Genomic DNA, 12478 nt, shown 5'->3' with positions numbered 1-12478 from the left:
TAGAACCACAAATTATAATAGTTGTGGCTAATTACATTTTACACTGAAATTCATTTTATTGGTTGTTTTAAATTGCATTACATGCATCAGGAACTCAAGTAAAGTACAAATTCTTACTTATAGAATTATAGCTGCTAATAGAAGTATAATATACATTTTATTTACATTTTAAAATGATAAGTACTTCACACCCCTACTGCCCTTGCTATCACCTACACATGCTGCCACCAGTAGTTCATGCCCAGGGTGTCATGTACATAGATTTCCTCTCCCAGGCAGTAGAAAGCTAATCGATTTTCTCTTCCTCTGCCCCACCTGTCCATATCAGCCTACTTGGCCTGTCTTCCATCTATGGCTCTTTCTTCTTTTTTAATTCACCACAACCCCACATCCTCCCATCCCACCTCACCGCCAAACTTTTTTGCCCAATCAATAGCATCACCATGCATTTCTGCTTGATAGCGTGGCATGTTTTTTTTTGTTTTTTTTTTTTATCAATGCTGTGATCGATACTTAATTTAGCAAGTAAGGTGGCGAGAAAGAGCTCATGCACAAGGGATTAACATAGGCGCCCCTCTCAGCATTCCATCGAAGACGAGAGGAAATGAAGAAGGAGGAAAGAGTGCATGAAGGATTGAGAGGGCGGGAACGAGTGGGGAGGGGGGGGGGGGGGGGGGGTGGACGGTAAGACCTTGACGGTGCAAGAAACTGCTGAGGGTACAGTCAGAGCGAGAGTGTATTATGACAGTTCTTACGTGTCCGTACAAGTTGTGGGCCTAGCTTTATTTTGCCAGCCGAATCGCATTGATTATTTCCCCTCCAACTTGGGGCAGCAGCAGCATGGGATCAGCAGGGACAGGAAGGGATTTGATTTCATATGTCTGGGGCTCATTTGAATCATTGGAAACATGGACACATCTATATAAATGCAAAGCACTGCTCCAAGAGGGATTTATATGATGAGTCGGACAAGGAAAGTGAACTAGTGGGAAAGACTGAGTGGTGTTTTAGATCCCAGCGGGGATTTTCACCCATGTCGCCCTGCCCCTATTCTGGTTCCTGCTTTTTCCACCATCCCCCTGCATGCTGTAATAAATTTCTGAGCAAGGCTGCTTTCCATGATGGTGTTTCTTTCATCTTTGCTTGCTACAAAAAGTTTTTCCATTTATTTGTGTTCATTTTTGCCTTCTAGTGCCCTGCGGAGGTAACATTACATCAGACAATGGCACTATCTTCTCCCCCGGATACCCAGAGGATTACCCCACTTCTGCGGACTGCAGCTGGCTGATTACGGTGGCACGCGGCCTGGGCATCCGTCTTAATTTCACTCTCTTACAAGTCCATGGCCCCCAAGATTTCATCACAGTCTGGTGAGTTGTCAAGCTTCCTATATTGCGGTTATCCTTCTGCACCTTGTCAGCATCTCTTTCTCTCTCAGTCACTCTCTTTTTGGGTAGGGAACATTTATAGCACGCTCAAACTGGTGATTAATTAATGAGCCTCGGCATTGAGCCGCTCGAGGCCTGTATATACAGGAAGGACTTTGAACTCTGTCTCAGGTTCACCCTTAAACATGTTAGGCCAAAAGTTGCAATTTAAGCACATATCTTCTTGAAATTCATTGCTTCTCTTGGGACTGCAAATTTCTGTTTGGATTAACTGAGGAAGCATTGATCTTTCCCTACTCTTACATGCACTTCAAGTCAACCTAGAGGTACAGTATAACCAGAACAGCCAAGAAAAGCTCCATCAAGACAGCTTGGCCTCACTTCAGTGAGCCAGCACTCCCTTTAGCCAATCAGATGCTTTTCTGAATGCACAGGACATGAAGTAATCTGTAGCACAAGCTCAGGCGGCCACAAACAGATGGTTTTGAAGCTGAAAGGTCATAGTTAAAACTGGGATTAGGTTGGCGCCAAGTTGTTCCCTCCCCATTAGAGGGCTGTAAAGATTGAGGTAAGCCCTCTAGGGTGATGCCCTTGTAGATGGTGACTTCGGTTTTATAACATCTTGACAGAGAGGCTGAGTCTGACCTGAGCTCGAGAGAACGCAGCACACTCCCTAAGAGAGTGTGAGAAGAGTCTTTGAAATCAGAGAGGTAATCAGTATGGCTAGAATCATCTCTGAAATCAGTAAAGTAATCAATATGCAGAGAAACGCCTCTCAAATCTGCCGGGTGATCAATATGTGTGGGATCTGACTTATCTGGCTGTACATTTTTAGGCAAGAAGGCATGTGGTGTTCTCCTGTAGCACTGAGTATGCAATGTTAATGGGTTTTATACGTAGAATTGTATATATTGTATATTTATATTTTTAAATATATTTATTTATATTGAATCTTAAACAGGGACGGACCACAGGAAACAGCTCACAAACTTGGAGTATTTACAGAGGGAGATCCCAACAACCCACCAAGTAGCACATCTAATCAGGTTTTAATACGTTTCCGAAGCAATTCTGAGAAAGGTGGACTGTTCAAGATCAACTACCAAGGTAACTAGTCCAAGTCAAAGCTACCATTAGCATTCTCATACATCTAAATAGCAGTTTCTTGAATGAGGCAGGACTTCGTGGATATTTGTGACTGAACAAGCATTGCAGAGTTGTAGTTGAGACCAGCTCATTTGAGTCCAAATCCAGGCCAAGACCTGAGTTGGTTGAGTCAGATTGAAGACTGAAACCAAAAGTGGGTCAAGCGCAAGTCAAGACAGAGACATGAAGAGGGTCTGAATGAATTAGACAATGAAATGTATCTGCAGTGTTGTAGTACTCCAGACCAGACTCGATCTCCAGTCCCTGAGTTCATGACAAGACCAAGACCATGAAAATTTGGACACTGCGTGGATACTTTAAACCAAAATGTTTTTTTTTTCTTCTTCAATCCAATGGAGTCAGAGTAAGACAACACTGACGCCACAACAGACATCCCACACTTAAGAGCCCTACAAATATGAGAACTGGTCAAATGTCTACTATAATATAATTATTAAATTATGAAAAATAAAATAAGAAAAATGTCAGAATACATTAACACTTGTACAATACATGTAGTTCAATGTAGAAAAATTATCTTTGGAGCTAAATGTAGTTGGTGTAGTGACTGCCTTTGCAAGCAAAGGGCTAATGGGAATAGCTATTAGTTATTCAGTCAAACCTTGCAACCATTAAACCCATGAACTCTGTCCCAGTAATTCCACTTTGTGTCATGTAGAACTGTTCTTTACCTTAATGAATACAACAGTGCAATATGACATGTCTGACTCTTTTCTCTTTGCCTTTGTCTTTCTTTCTTCTAGCCTATAGACTTCAGTTTTGTTTGCCACCTCCCATAATTCCTAATGCTGAAATTCTGATGGCCAGTAAAGAATTTAAGATAGGTGAGTCTGAGTTGATTTTACATCATTTACAATCTGATTTGTATGTCTGCTTATGTGCGTTTGTGTTGGTGGACTCGGCCTGGCCCAGTATAAGTGGAACATTTTGAGCAGAGACGCAGTCTGCCAGTTCATTTTCAGGCTTGAGTGGCTCTCATTAATAATGTTCCCAGAATAGCAGAGCCAGCCACACACACACACACACACACACACACACCCCACCCCTAACACCCCTCGAGAACTCACTTTGAGGAGAGAAAACCGCTCAGATGCCAGGGCTACCAGTCCCATAGGGCCGTGCTGATATGCTGACTCATTGCCAGAATTCAAAACAGAGGCTGATGTTGTGTTGTGCATGGTGGAGTTTACATTTTGTGCAAACACAAAAATGGGGGGAAACCAGACACAAGCTATATTATATATTAAGTATACATTTTTGTATTGTATTTAAAATTGTTGTGACACATTCCTATAGCAGGTGATTTGAAAAATGTACCTCCCCCCAAACATTCTTTTAAGCTTGAGTTTTGCTTAATTTTTTTGTTTTGTTATTATTCCGCTGTTTTTCTTAGCACATTCTATGCTATCCAATCTCTGTGTGAAACTCCAGCTCTCATAAAATCATAAATGTACTTATTTGTGGCTTAAAGCAGTTAATATTTCACACGATTTACCACATGGTGCTCTGGATGAAAATATTTCAGATGCTTGGCATATATACCTACTGTATATGAAGTGCTTTCACTGTAAAAAAAAAAAAAAAAAAAAAAAGTTGAGCCAACTTAAAATTTTAAGGCAACCAGCTTCATCGGATTTTTGAGTTTTCTCACCTTTTTGTCTTAAGTTTATACAACAAAATGTTGAGAATCTCCTACAAAAATAAGTTGAGAGAAGTCAAAAATCTGCTGAAGCTGGTTGCCTTAAAATTTTAAGTTGGCTCAACTTCTTTTTTTTCTTTTTTTTTTTTACAGTGTTTACAAAGACTTTTTTAATGTGCATAGGCAGCATAAATGTAGTTTGTGCCACTTAAATAATAATCACAATCACAGGAAATGATGTACTGTGTACTTGAAAGTTGATTGTTGATTTTTGTGCAAAGGACACACACTGATTTTTCACTAAGAATCTAAAAATCTTTTCTACCTCATATTGCTGCTATTTAAATACCCTGTACAACTTTTTTGCACATTCTTTTGCACATTCCTGTTATATTACTATTTATGTCAACAACATACTGACCTGCACATTTATATTTATATTTTTTTATCTTTTATTTTATTTTATTCTTTTATTTTTTTCTACTTTTCTTTTTCTTAATATTTGTATTCTATATAATTGCACTGTCCTTGGAGCGGACCTGACCTACATTTCACTGCTGGTTATACTCTGTAGAATTGTGTATGTGACAAATAAAAAAATCTTGAATCTTGAATCTTGAAAAGCAGAGCTTGAAGAAGTGTAGGATTTTTTTAGACTCAGATGTTTGTTTAGTGATATTAGTTTAGTCGTAACTACATCATTGTACCTACAGCAACAACAACACAGCTACTAATACTTTATATTATTTTATCATCATTAAATAATATAATACATAATACATTTTATCATCATTATTTATTATTTTTGAACTTTTGTTCCCCCTAAATCTTTTGTATAGTTTATTGAAGCTGTTGGTTTCACCTTCAATTGAGTGCCCACAGAAAACACTAACAAATAATAATGCAATCCTGACCTCACTGGTCCTCTAATGATGACTCACCAGCCTCTGTCGCCTCTGAAATCCATCGTTAAATCAATGCACTACTTTTCTGCCATGGGGAAAAAATGTGTCCATTGATATTAATTGTTCTAAATGAGTAGTTACGGGTCGGTGCAGGGTTGTTTGATCTCTCTGGAATGGAGCGTGTTTGTAGAGCCTCCGTCGGGGTTAAAGCAGTCATGGTCTTTGGCACTAACCTGCACTGAATCACTGTTTTGATCACTTATTATCCACCACATCCAATTAATTCGCTTAATTCAGTGATTTAACAAAGGCTGCTGTGTCCGGATGGCCATGAACGCATGCTCTCACAGCCACAAACACATTCCTATATGTGTACTTTCAAAGCATGCAAAGCCTCTTTTTTCTGTTCTAGCTTTGTGTTCCATTATATCAGCGGAGTTAAATGCTGTATTATAAAACAGGTGAGTCACAGAGTGTCTGAGTGTTTGTGTAGCAACAGGGAGATTTGCTTCTGAGATGTAAGCGGCCCTCAGGTAACAGCCGATGGGTGTTATGAATGTAAACCATGCTGTGTGGCGCTTCCTTAATTACACTGCAATGCAGCGCCAGTACGTCGAGTCTCCCTTCGCCTCTTTCCTTTTCCCTTTTTTTCTTTTATCATCACTGTCAGCTATTAAGTGAGACAGTGAGGGGACATGGCCTTCTCCAAGTCATGAGTGAGGCAACAGCAGGAACAGCCAGATGTCACTCTTGTTGTTCCGAGCTCCTCAGAAATCCCATGTTTTCCATAATATTTCTGAAGTATGACGTGCATCTGAAAGACGATTGATAAAACAATGATGAATATTTCATTTTTTCATGCCTTCTCTTTCCATAGGTGATATTGTGCGGTACAGATGTCTCCCAGGATATCATCTGAATGGGAACAGCATTCAGACTTGTCGCCTGGGGACTCATCTCGAGTTTGAAGGACCTCCACCTTCATGTGATAGTAAGCTACAAGGTTTTTTGACTTGCAGAAGATCTCTTGACAGTGTTTGTGGTCTACAGTATGGTCTTTATCTATAGCTTAACCACTAAGATTCTCGGTCAACAAGGTTAATGATAAAGACCAATCTGATTGGGTTTTACATGATTATGCCAGCCAAACCACCACCTAACAAAGCTAAACCAGCTTTAGCTATCAGGAAACATCATCCTTTCTTCTTCATGCATTTAAACTGTTTTTATCTATACAATAGAAATCAGTGGAGTCCAGCGATGTCCATATAGGCTCCATTATATCCATTTTTGTAAAAAAAGAAGTAATTTTAATTTAATTTTTGGTTAAACTACTCACTGGGGTGAATTCACTAAACAGTTGCACCATACAGTAGTACTTCGATGTGAATATGGGCATTGTATTCACTAACCATAAGCATTTTAAAACATTCTTTGTGACTTCCCCTCTCTGCATTTTACAAAAGGTTTATATACTATAAAATATACACCCACTGTGTTGTAATGCATGATGGGTCTATTGATCATGATAGTTGGTTCTGTGCTATATGAAGCTTCATTATTGCTATTGGCCTAGAGGTGGGATGAAATACCTCAGAGCCTGTCAAGCAAACCCCATGAGTATGCTAAACGCTCATCTACCTTTCCTCCAGCTGCTTTTATGTGATTTGATATGGCATTTCCCATAAACTCCCTCAGTTCCTGCTCATTATGTTTGTCTCTCTGCTCTCAGCGTAGAAGAATTATCTCTCTGAGCTCTCTGTACTAGCCTTCATGGCGTACAGTAGATCTGACTAAAAGGCCTCTTTTGAATGTCCCGGTATGTATACGGTAAAGTTCAAAAGTGTGAGACCATTAATGAAAATGTTTCTAATTGGCATTTCTCTAATTGAAAAAGCTTTTTGCCATTAGAAAGGATGTAATCAACACAGTATATAAACCAAAATGGTTAAAACTGTTTATTTCCCAGTTTAAATAGCATTATGAATCCCACTTTTACAGTGTGGTGTCTTATATATATGTGGTGTCTGTGTTTGGCCTCATCTATGATGTAAATAAAAAGCAATTTGGCTGTTTGTTAACTTGAAGACATTTGTTGGCCGCAGTACAGCTGTTTGGCGGAAATTGATTAAGGCCTGTAGAAAAAGAAGAAACAAAAATAGACAAGCTTTATCATTTCCTGCTTAAGCATATGTCAGATAGAGGCTGAGGTTTGGGAGGACACATTAGATAAAAAAAAAATATATATATATATATATATATATAGTATAGCAGGCCCAAACATGTACCTCCTCAACCTTCATGGTGGAGTGCTCTCTCTGAAGCTTTGTAATTCATCCTAACATTCATTAGATGTCGACAGTTAATTGCTTCGGCTATATGAAAAGCCCCTTATACTGAGGGCCAACATAGCCAGCTGACACCCGCTCCATTTGGTGAGGGTGCTGCCTCTGGATGTCAGTCACATTAAGTATGCCTGCCTCGTCAAACACCACAGAGGGAAAGATACAGGAAAGACTGAGGGACTGGTGGAATGAGAGGCAGGAGGAGGAAGAAAGTGATCTTATACTTTATATCAGTCATTTGTTGAGAGAATCAGATCTGTTCTGATAGGGTCAACAGGGAAGACAATGAAAAACTTGAATAACACAATATGGCCATTTACTTGCTTAAAGTTTAGTTACCAAAACAAATGCGCTTTACATAGTACATATTGTTGAATGGGTTATATTTACAATGTTGTTGTTGTTGTTTTTATAAAAAATGTTTTTTCATAATATTTTCATAAAATAGGTCCAGTAACAAAATTAAAAGGTTTTTTGAGAGAAAACAGGGGAACTACCTTGGGAAATATGGCAACTGCACCACAACTGAAAATCAAACCAGATTTGAATACACTACAAACTTAGATCCTCTATCACTTATTTTTCAATATTGTTTTCATCTTCATCTTCTCTTTCCTCACTTATTGAAAATAGTTTACATTTTTCAGAAGACATAATAACAGACATCATAATTGAGGGTACGGAATTACCATATGGCAACGTTCATAATTCCTGTAAAATTATATTAGACAAAGTTGATCTGTAAACAACATCTAATTATCTAATCAAAGATGCATTTAAAATCCAGTTGTATGAGAAATGTAAAAGAAATGTGTTTTAATAGAGCACTTGGCAGTATTGAGGAAATCAAATGTCATGTGGGTTTAAAAAACAGCTTATTATTTGTGTTCTTCAAAATCTGCCCTTTTAATTCCAACAATGCCATTTGTTTTAGAAAGTAAAAGAAAATTAAATGTTGCCATATGGCTACACTGTACCATAAAGGGGCAAAAGCAAGGACAAAATATTTTTAACCTTTCAAAGTCTTTCCTGTTGTTGACGTCAAAGGCTAGGCATTCAATCAAACTATACGGTATTTTGATGAATTCCTTTCATGTGGTAGGATCTAGCCAATTTGTTCAAATGCCAACATGGGCAGGCTTTGATATGCTTTCATCTTCAAAACAAACTAAAAACTACATTAAATATGTTCTCGTAGATTAAGAGTAAAAACGGCTTGTGCATAATTACATTTAATGGCAATTATTGGCCTAATATAATGAAGATTGATCATGTTGATTTTAGGACAGATTTATTTTCTGTGATTCTGAGGAACAAGTGAAAGTGTGAGCAAGCATACGGAGAGAAAAACTGAGGGATTGAAAGAGTAGAGAGGAAGGACAGTGATGGGTAGAGGGAACGCAAAGCTCATTGAGATGCAGAGGATATCCAGGCTGCAGGTGCACCCAGCTATTAAATCACAGCTTCTCCCCATCTCTCGCTCTCTCTCTCTCTCTCTCTATCTCTCTCTCTCCCTCTACCTCTACCTGACATCTGATCTGTCACATCCTCTTGTTGAATACATCATACCATGTCTTGCTTTCCATCAAATATCTCTCCTTACTTTTTTCAACCTTCCTCTAATGCAAGAAATCCCATCCAGAACTTCCTGTTTCTTCTGCAGACATACACATAAACATGATGGCCTTGTGCCAGTCTCTTCAAAACTAACCCTGTGATCAAGTGACAAGTGTTTGATGAGCAGAAGATGCTTAATAGTGTTTTTTTTTTTTTTTGCTGTTGTTGTTGTTTTTCTCTTTCCTGATTTGTTATATATGTTTCCTGCTTATGATAACCCTGGTTCAAGCTGTCTAGCCAAAGCCAATCATAAAGGCAGTCTAAAAACACTTATGCTGCATTGCTTTGTCTTCCCTTGTTCTCTCAGTGTCCCCCTCTTTTTCTTGTTTTTTTGTATCTCTCTTGCTCGGAGAGAGAAAATAGATCTGTGAATGCTGAGAGTGCATCACATGCGATTATGCAAATTAAGGGTAGGAGAACCTCACACGTAACTACTTTTCTGTAAGCATACACACTCTCCAGACTTTGTGTTTATACCTAAATAAAATATGCTTTTTATCAGTGAAGCACAGAATGTCATGCACACATGCTTGTTGATTTTGTTATCCCACCCTTCTGTCACCATGGTGACATTAAAATCCCAAAGCATGTTTTCTCCTGATGGCATTTAAGTGCTGTTTTCTTTCATATTATTCAATAATTTAGAATTGTTTGCAATATTGTCCTCTTATTCATAATTCTGTGAATTTATATTAAATGTTAATGTTTATGTATTATATATGCTATATTTTTCATAGATATGTATTAGATATGTCACTGAATGCATATGAAAACTTGCATGAACACACATACACATAAATCTATTAAAATTGCTTTATCTTCTGCGACTTTCATCTTCTGAATTCTAACAAATGGTGAAAATATCTCCACATCTCTTATTCATTTTGAAACCCTGCTCTTTCTCATTATCAGACAGCCAGTGCTTATCTAATAAATGTGTGTATGTTTATGTTTTCAGCTTCAGATGTTTCAAAACATTACTCATTCAAGTTATTCTCAGTGATTTGATATCTCCCTATTAATTATAAGGTCCACTAGTGACTAGACATGTAATTGGACAAAATAGTCCTTAACTGACCCTTAAGCCGGGCTCACACTGTGCGATTTTTAATAGTCTTTTGCGATTGCTGCTTGTCACACTGTACGAACATGATCCCCATGTCAGACTGTAGGATCTCAGTTGTCTTAATGTCAGACTGTACGCCAGTCAAGACGTGACAAAAACGGACGTACTCAAGAAGACTTGTTCGGAGTTTTACGTCATCAATATGTGACCCACGTTCTCTCGCTATAATGGTAGCTAGCAAACAACAGCAACGTGTAGCGTTAGTTTTATTAATTACATGCCTTGATGTTAAAAAAAAAAAACGAAAAAGACGACGTGTGTGGAGCAAGTCATGGCTGGGCAAAAGAGGACTTTATGGACTTCCAGTTCTACAGAGCGAACTTGAGGTAATTTTGTTATTCGAGTTTAAACATCCTGCCCCTTAATAAATAAACTTTAAGTAAACTTTACTTTATACATATATTGTTTTTACAAATAACGAAGTTGAAGTTTGAAGTTGTCGCGCTAATTGCATCATCAAGTTCAGTGCTCCTATTGGTTCTTGGTTTGACGGTCGTCGTAGGAGATGTCACACTGCAGGAAAGTGTCTGAAATCTTCTGACACTGCCAGAATTTAATCGGAGGAAAAAATTGATCGCAACGGCCATTAATCGGCTGTCGGTGAACATGTCAAACCAGCGATCTAGACAACCGATTTTAGCCTAGGATTATAGGAATCTTTTAGGATTTTCACAATTTGTCTCAGACGACCAAATCGTGGCCAAAATCGCACAGTGTGAGCCGGGCTTTACAAATGTTTCTGGCTAATAATCTACCTTCGCAACTGCTTCATCTTATCAGACAAGAATTTGTATGTTTGAATTGTTTTAAACACAATTTTACATAAATGATCCAAAAATATGTTATTAATAAAACAATAAAAAGGGTATTTTTTCAAATATTTAAAGAAATCTTGAAGTTCATTCTGTGGGTGAAACCATGTATGAAATAAACACGCAAAACATTGTCAAGAAAGTTTTAACTTCATACTACCAACAGAATGGTAGTTATTATACGTATTGATTCATATTGATTGCAGTGTTTGAAGAGACCTAGTTCTTATTGGATATTCATCCTCAGCTAGCAACAGTAACCAAGTGGGCGGAGCTTAACAAATGATCAATTACGTGAAAACTGTCTGTGGTGAACAGAAAACAAGCCTGTGACATTTATCCCTTTCTTTGATATGAAATTAATGCTGTATGTTGCCATTTTCTGAATGTATATTTCTATGGGGGACATATTTGCAATTCATTGTCACAAAGGGTGACATTTTAAGTTGAAAATCCCTTTTTAGATGCCAGCCCGTCTTGTACAGTAGATAATCTTCAACTGCCATTGTTAGTGGAGCAGTTTTGACATGCCTTCTCCTCTTCTGTCAGAATCTGCCACCAAAACTGTTGTTTACATTCAGCCTTTGACAGTCCATTTCAAAGTGGATTAGGGGATAAGGGCGACCTGAGTGAGTTAATTTCCGTTTGCCGCCATAGTGAAAGGCCTGGGATGATGAGGATTTTGTCTGAGATGCTGTCTAGAGGGTCATGCTCTCCCCTATTTTGTTGGGGCAGAATGGAATTAGGGCTGGGCGGCGTGATGGTAGAAATGAATCAGCCAGCAGAGATTCTGCTTTAGCACAATATATCTGTGCTGCATATCAGCTATTTTGCAATGTTTTAGTCTGCTTTTAACCCAGGTGTTGCATTTTGCAGTGATGACATGCTTTTCAGACGTTCAAATGTTTGGGGTGAGTAATGTATGTGTTTATTTATGAGCATTAAATTGATGAACAGTGACTGACTTACATTTAAAAAAATGCTGTTCTTTTGAAAATAATCCTGAAAATGTATCACTGTTTCCATAAAAGCAGCACAACCTTTTTTAACATTCATAATAATAAGAAAAATTTTGTGAGCACCAAAACAGTATACTAGAATGATTTCTGAAGGACGATGTAACATTAAGAAAATTCAGCTTTGCCATCACAGCAATAAATTAGGTTTAAAATATATTCGTAGAAAGCAGTTACTTTAAATTGTAATATTTCACAGTATTATTGTTTTTATTGTATTTTTGATCAAATAAAAGCAGCATTTGTGAGACTTCTTTCAAAAACATAAAAAATGTTAATGACCTCAAACTTTTGAACAATAGAGTAGTATTAATTTATCTGTTATGAAGAAGGTATTGATACGTATATTATTAAAATAATAAAATATTTAACAAATATATTATTTCATATTAAATATTTCGTATTTAGAGTAGTATTTGGTAAGTCAGACAGTTATTACAGTACATTTAAGTACATTGCATAA

The 12478-nt window shown here is 37.7% G+C and overlaps 1 protein-coding gene across 1 annotated transcript in view; it reads left to right on the top strand.

The window, feature by feature from the left end:
- Positions 1 to 12478, top strand: part of LOC306885119 (CUB and sushi domain-containing protein 2-like) — a gene marked incomplete at its 3' end in the record, with an annotated part of 288472 nt that overhangs the window by 245244 nt on the left and 30750 nt on the right. The window contains 4 exon segments of the mRNA XM_079441463.1: positions 1193 to 1370; positions 2350 to 2495; positions 3299 to 3379; positions 5977 to 6090. Of these exon segments, the coding sequence (XP_079297589.1) occupies positions 1193 to 1370; positions 2350 to 2495; positions 3299 to 3379; positions 5977 to 6090 (519 nt within the window).

Source organism: Barbus barbus (assembly GCF_936440315.1).
Source record: "Barbus barbus genome assembly, chromosome: 19".
Classification (NCBI taxonomy): Eukaryota; Metazoa; Chordata; class Actinopteri; order Cypriniformes; family Cyprinidae; genus Barbus; species Barbus barbus.
The sequence above is the reverse complement of the archived record's forward strand: the minus strand, read 5'-3'. Positions and strand labels throughout refer to the sequence as shown.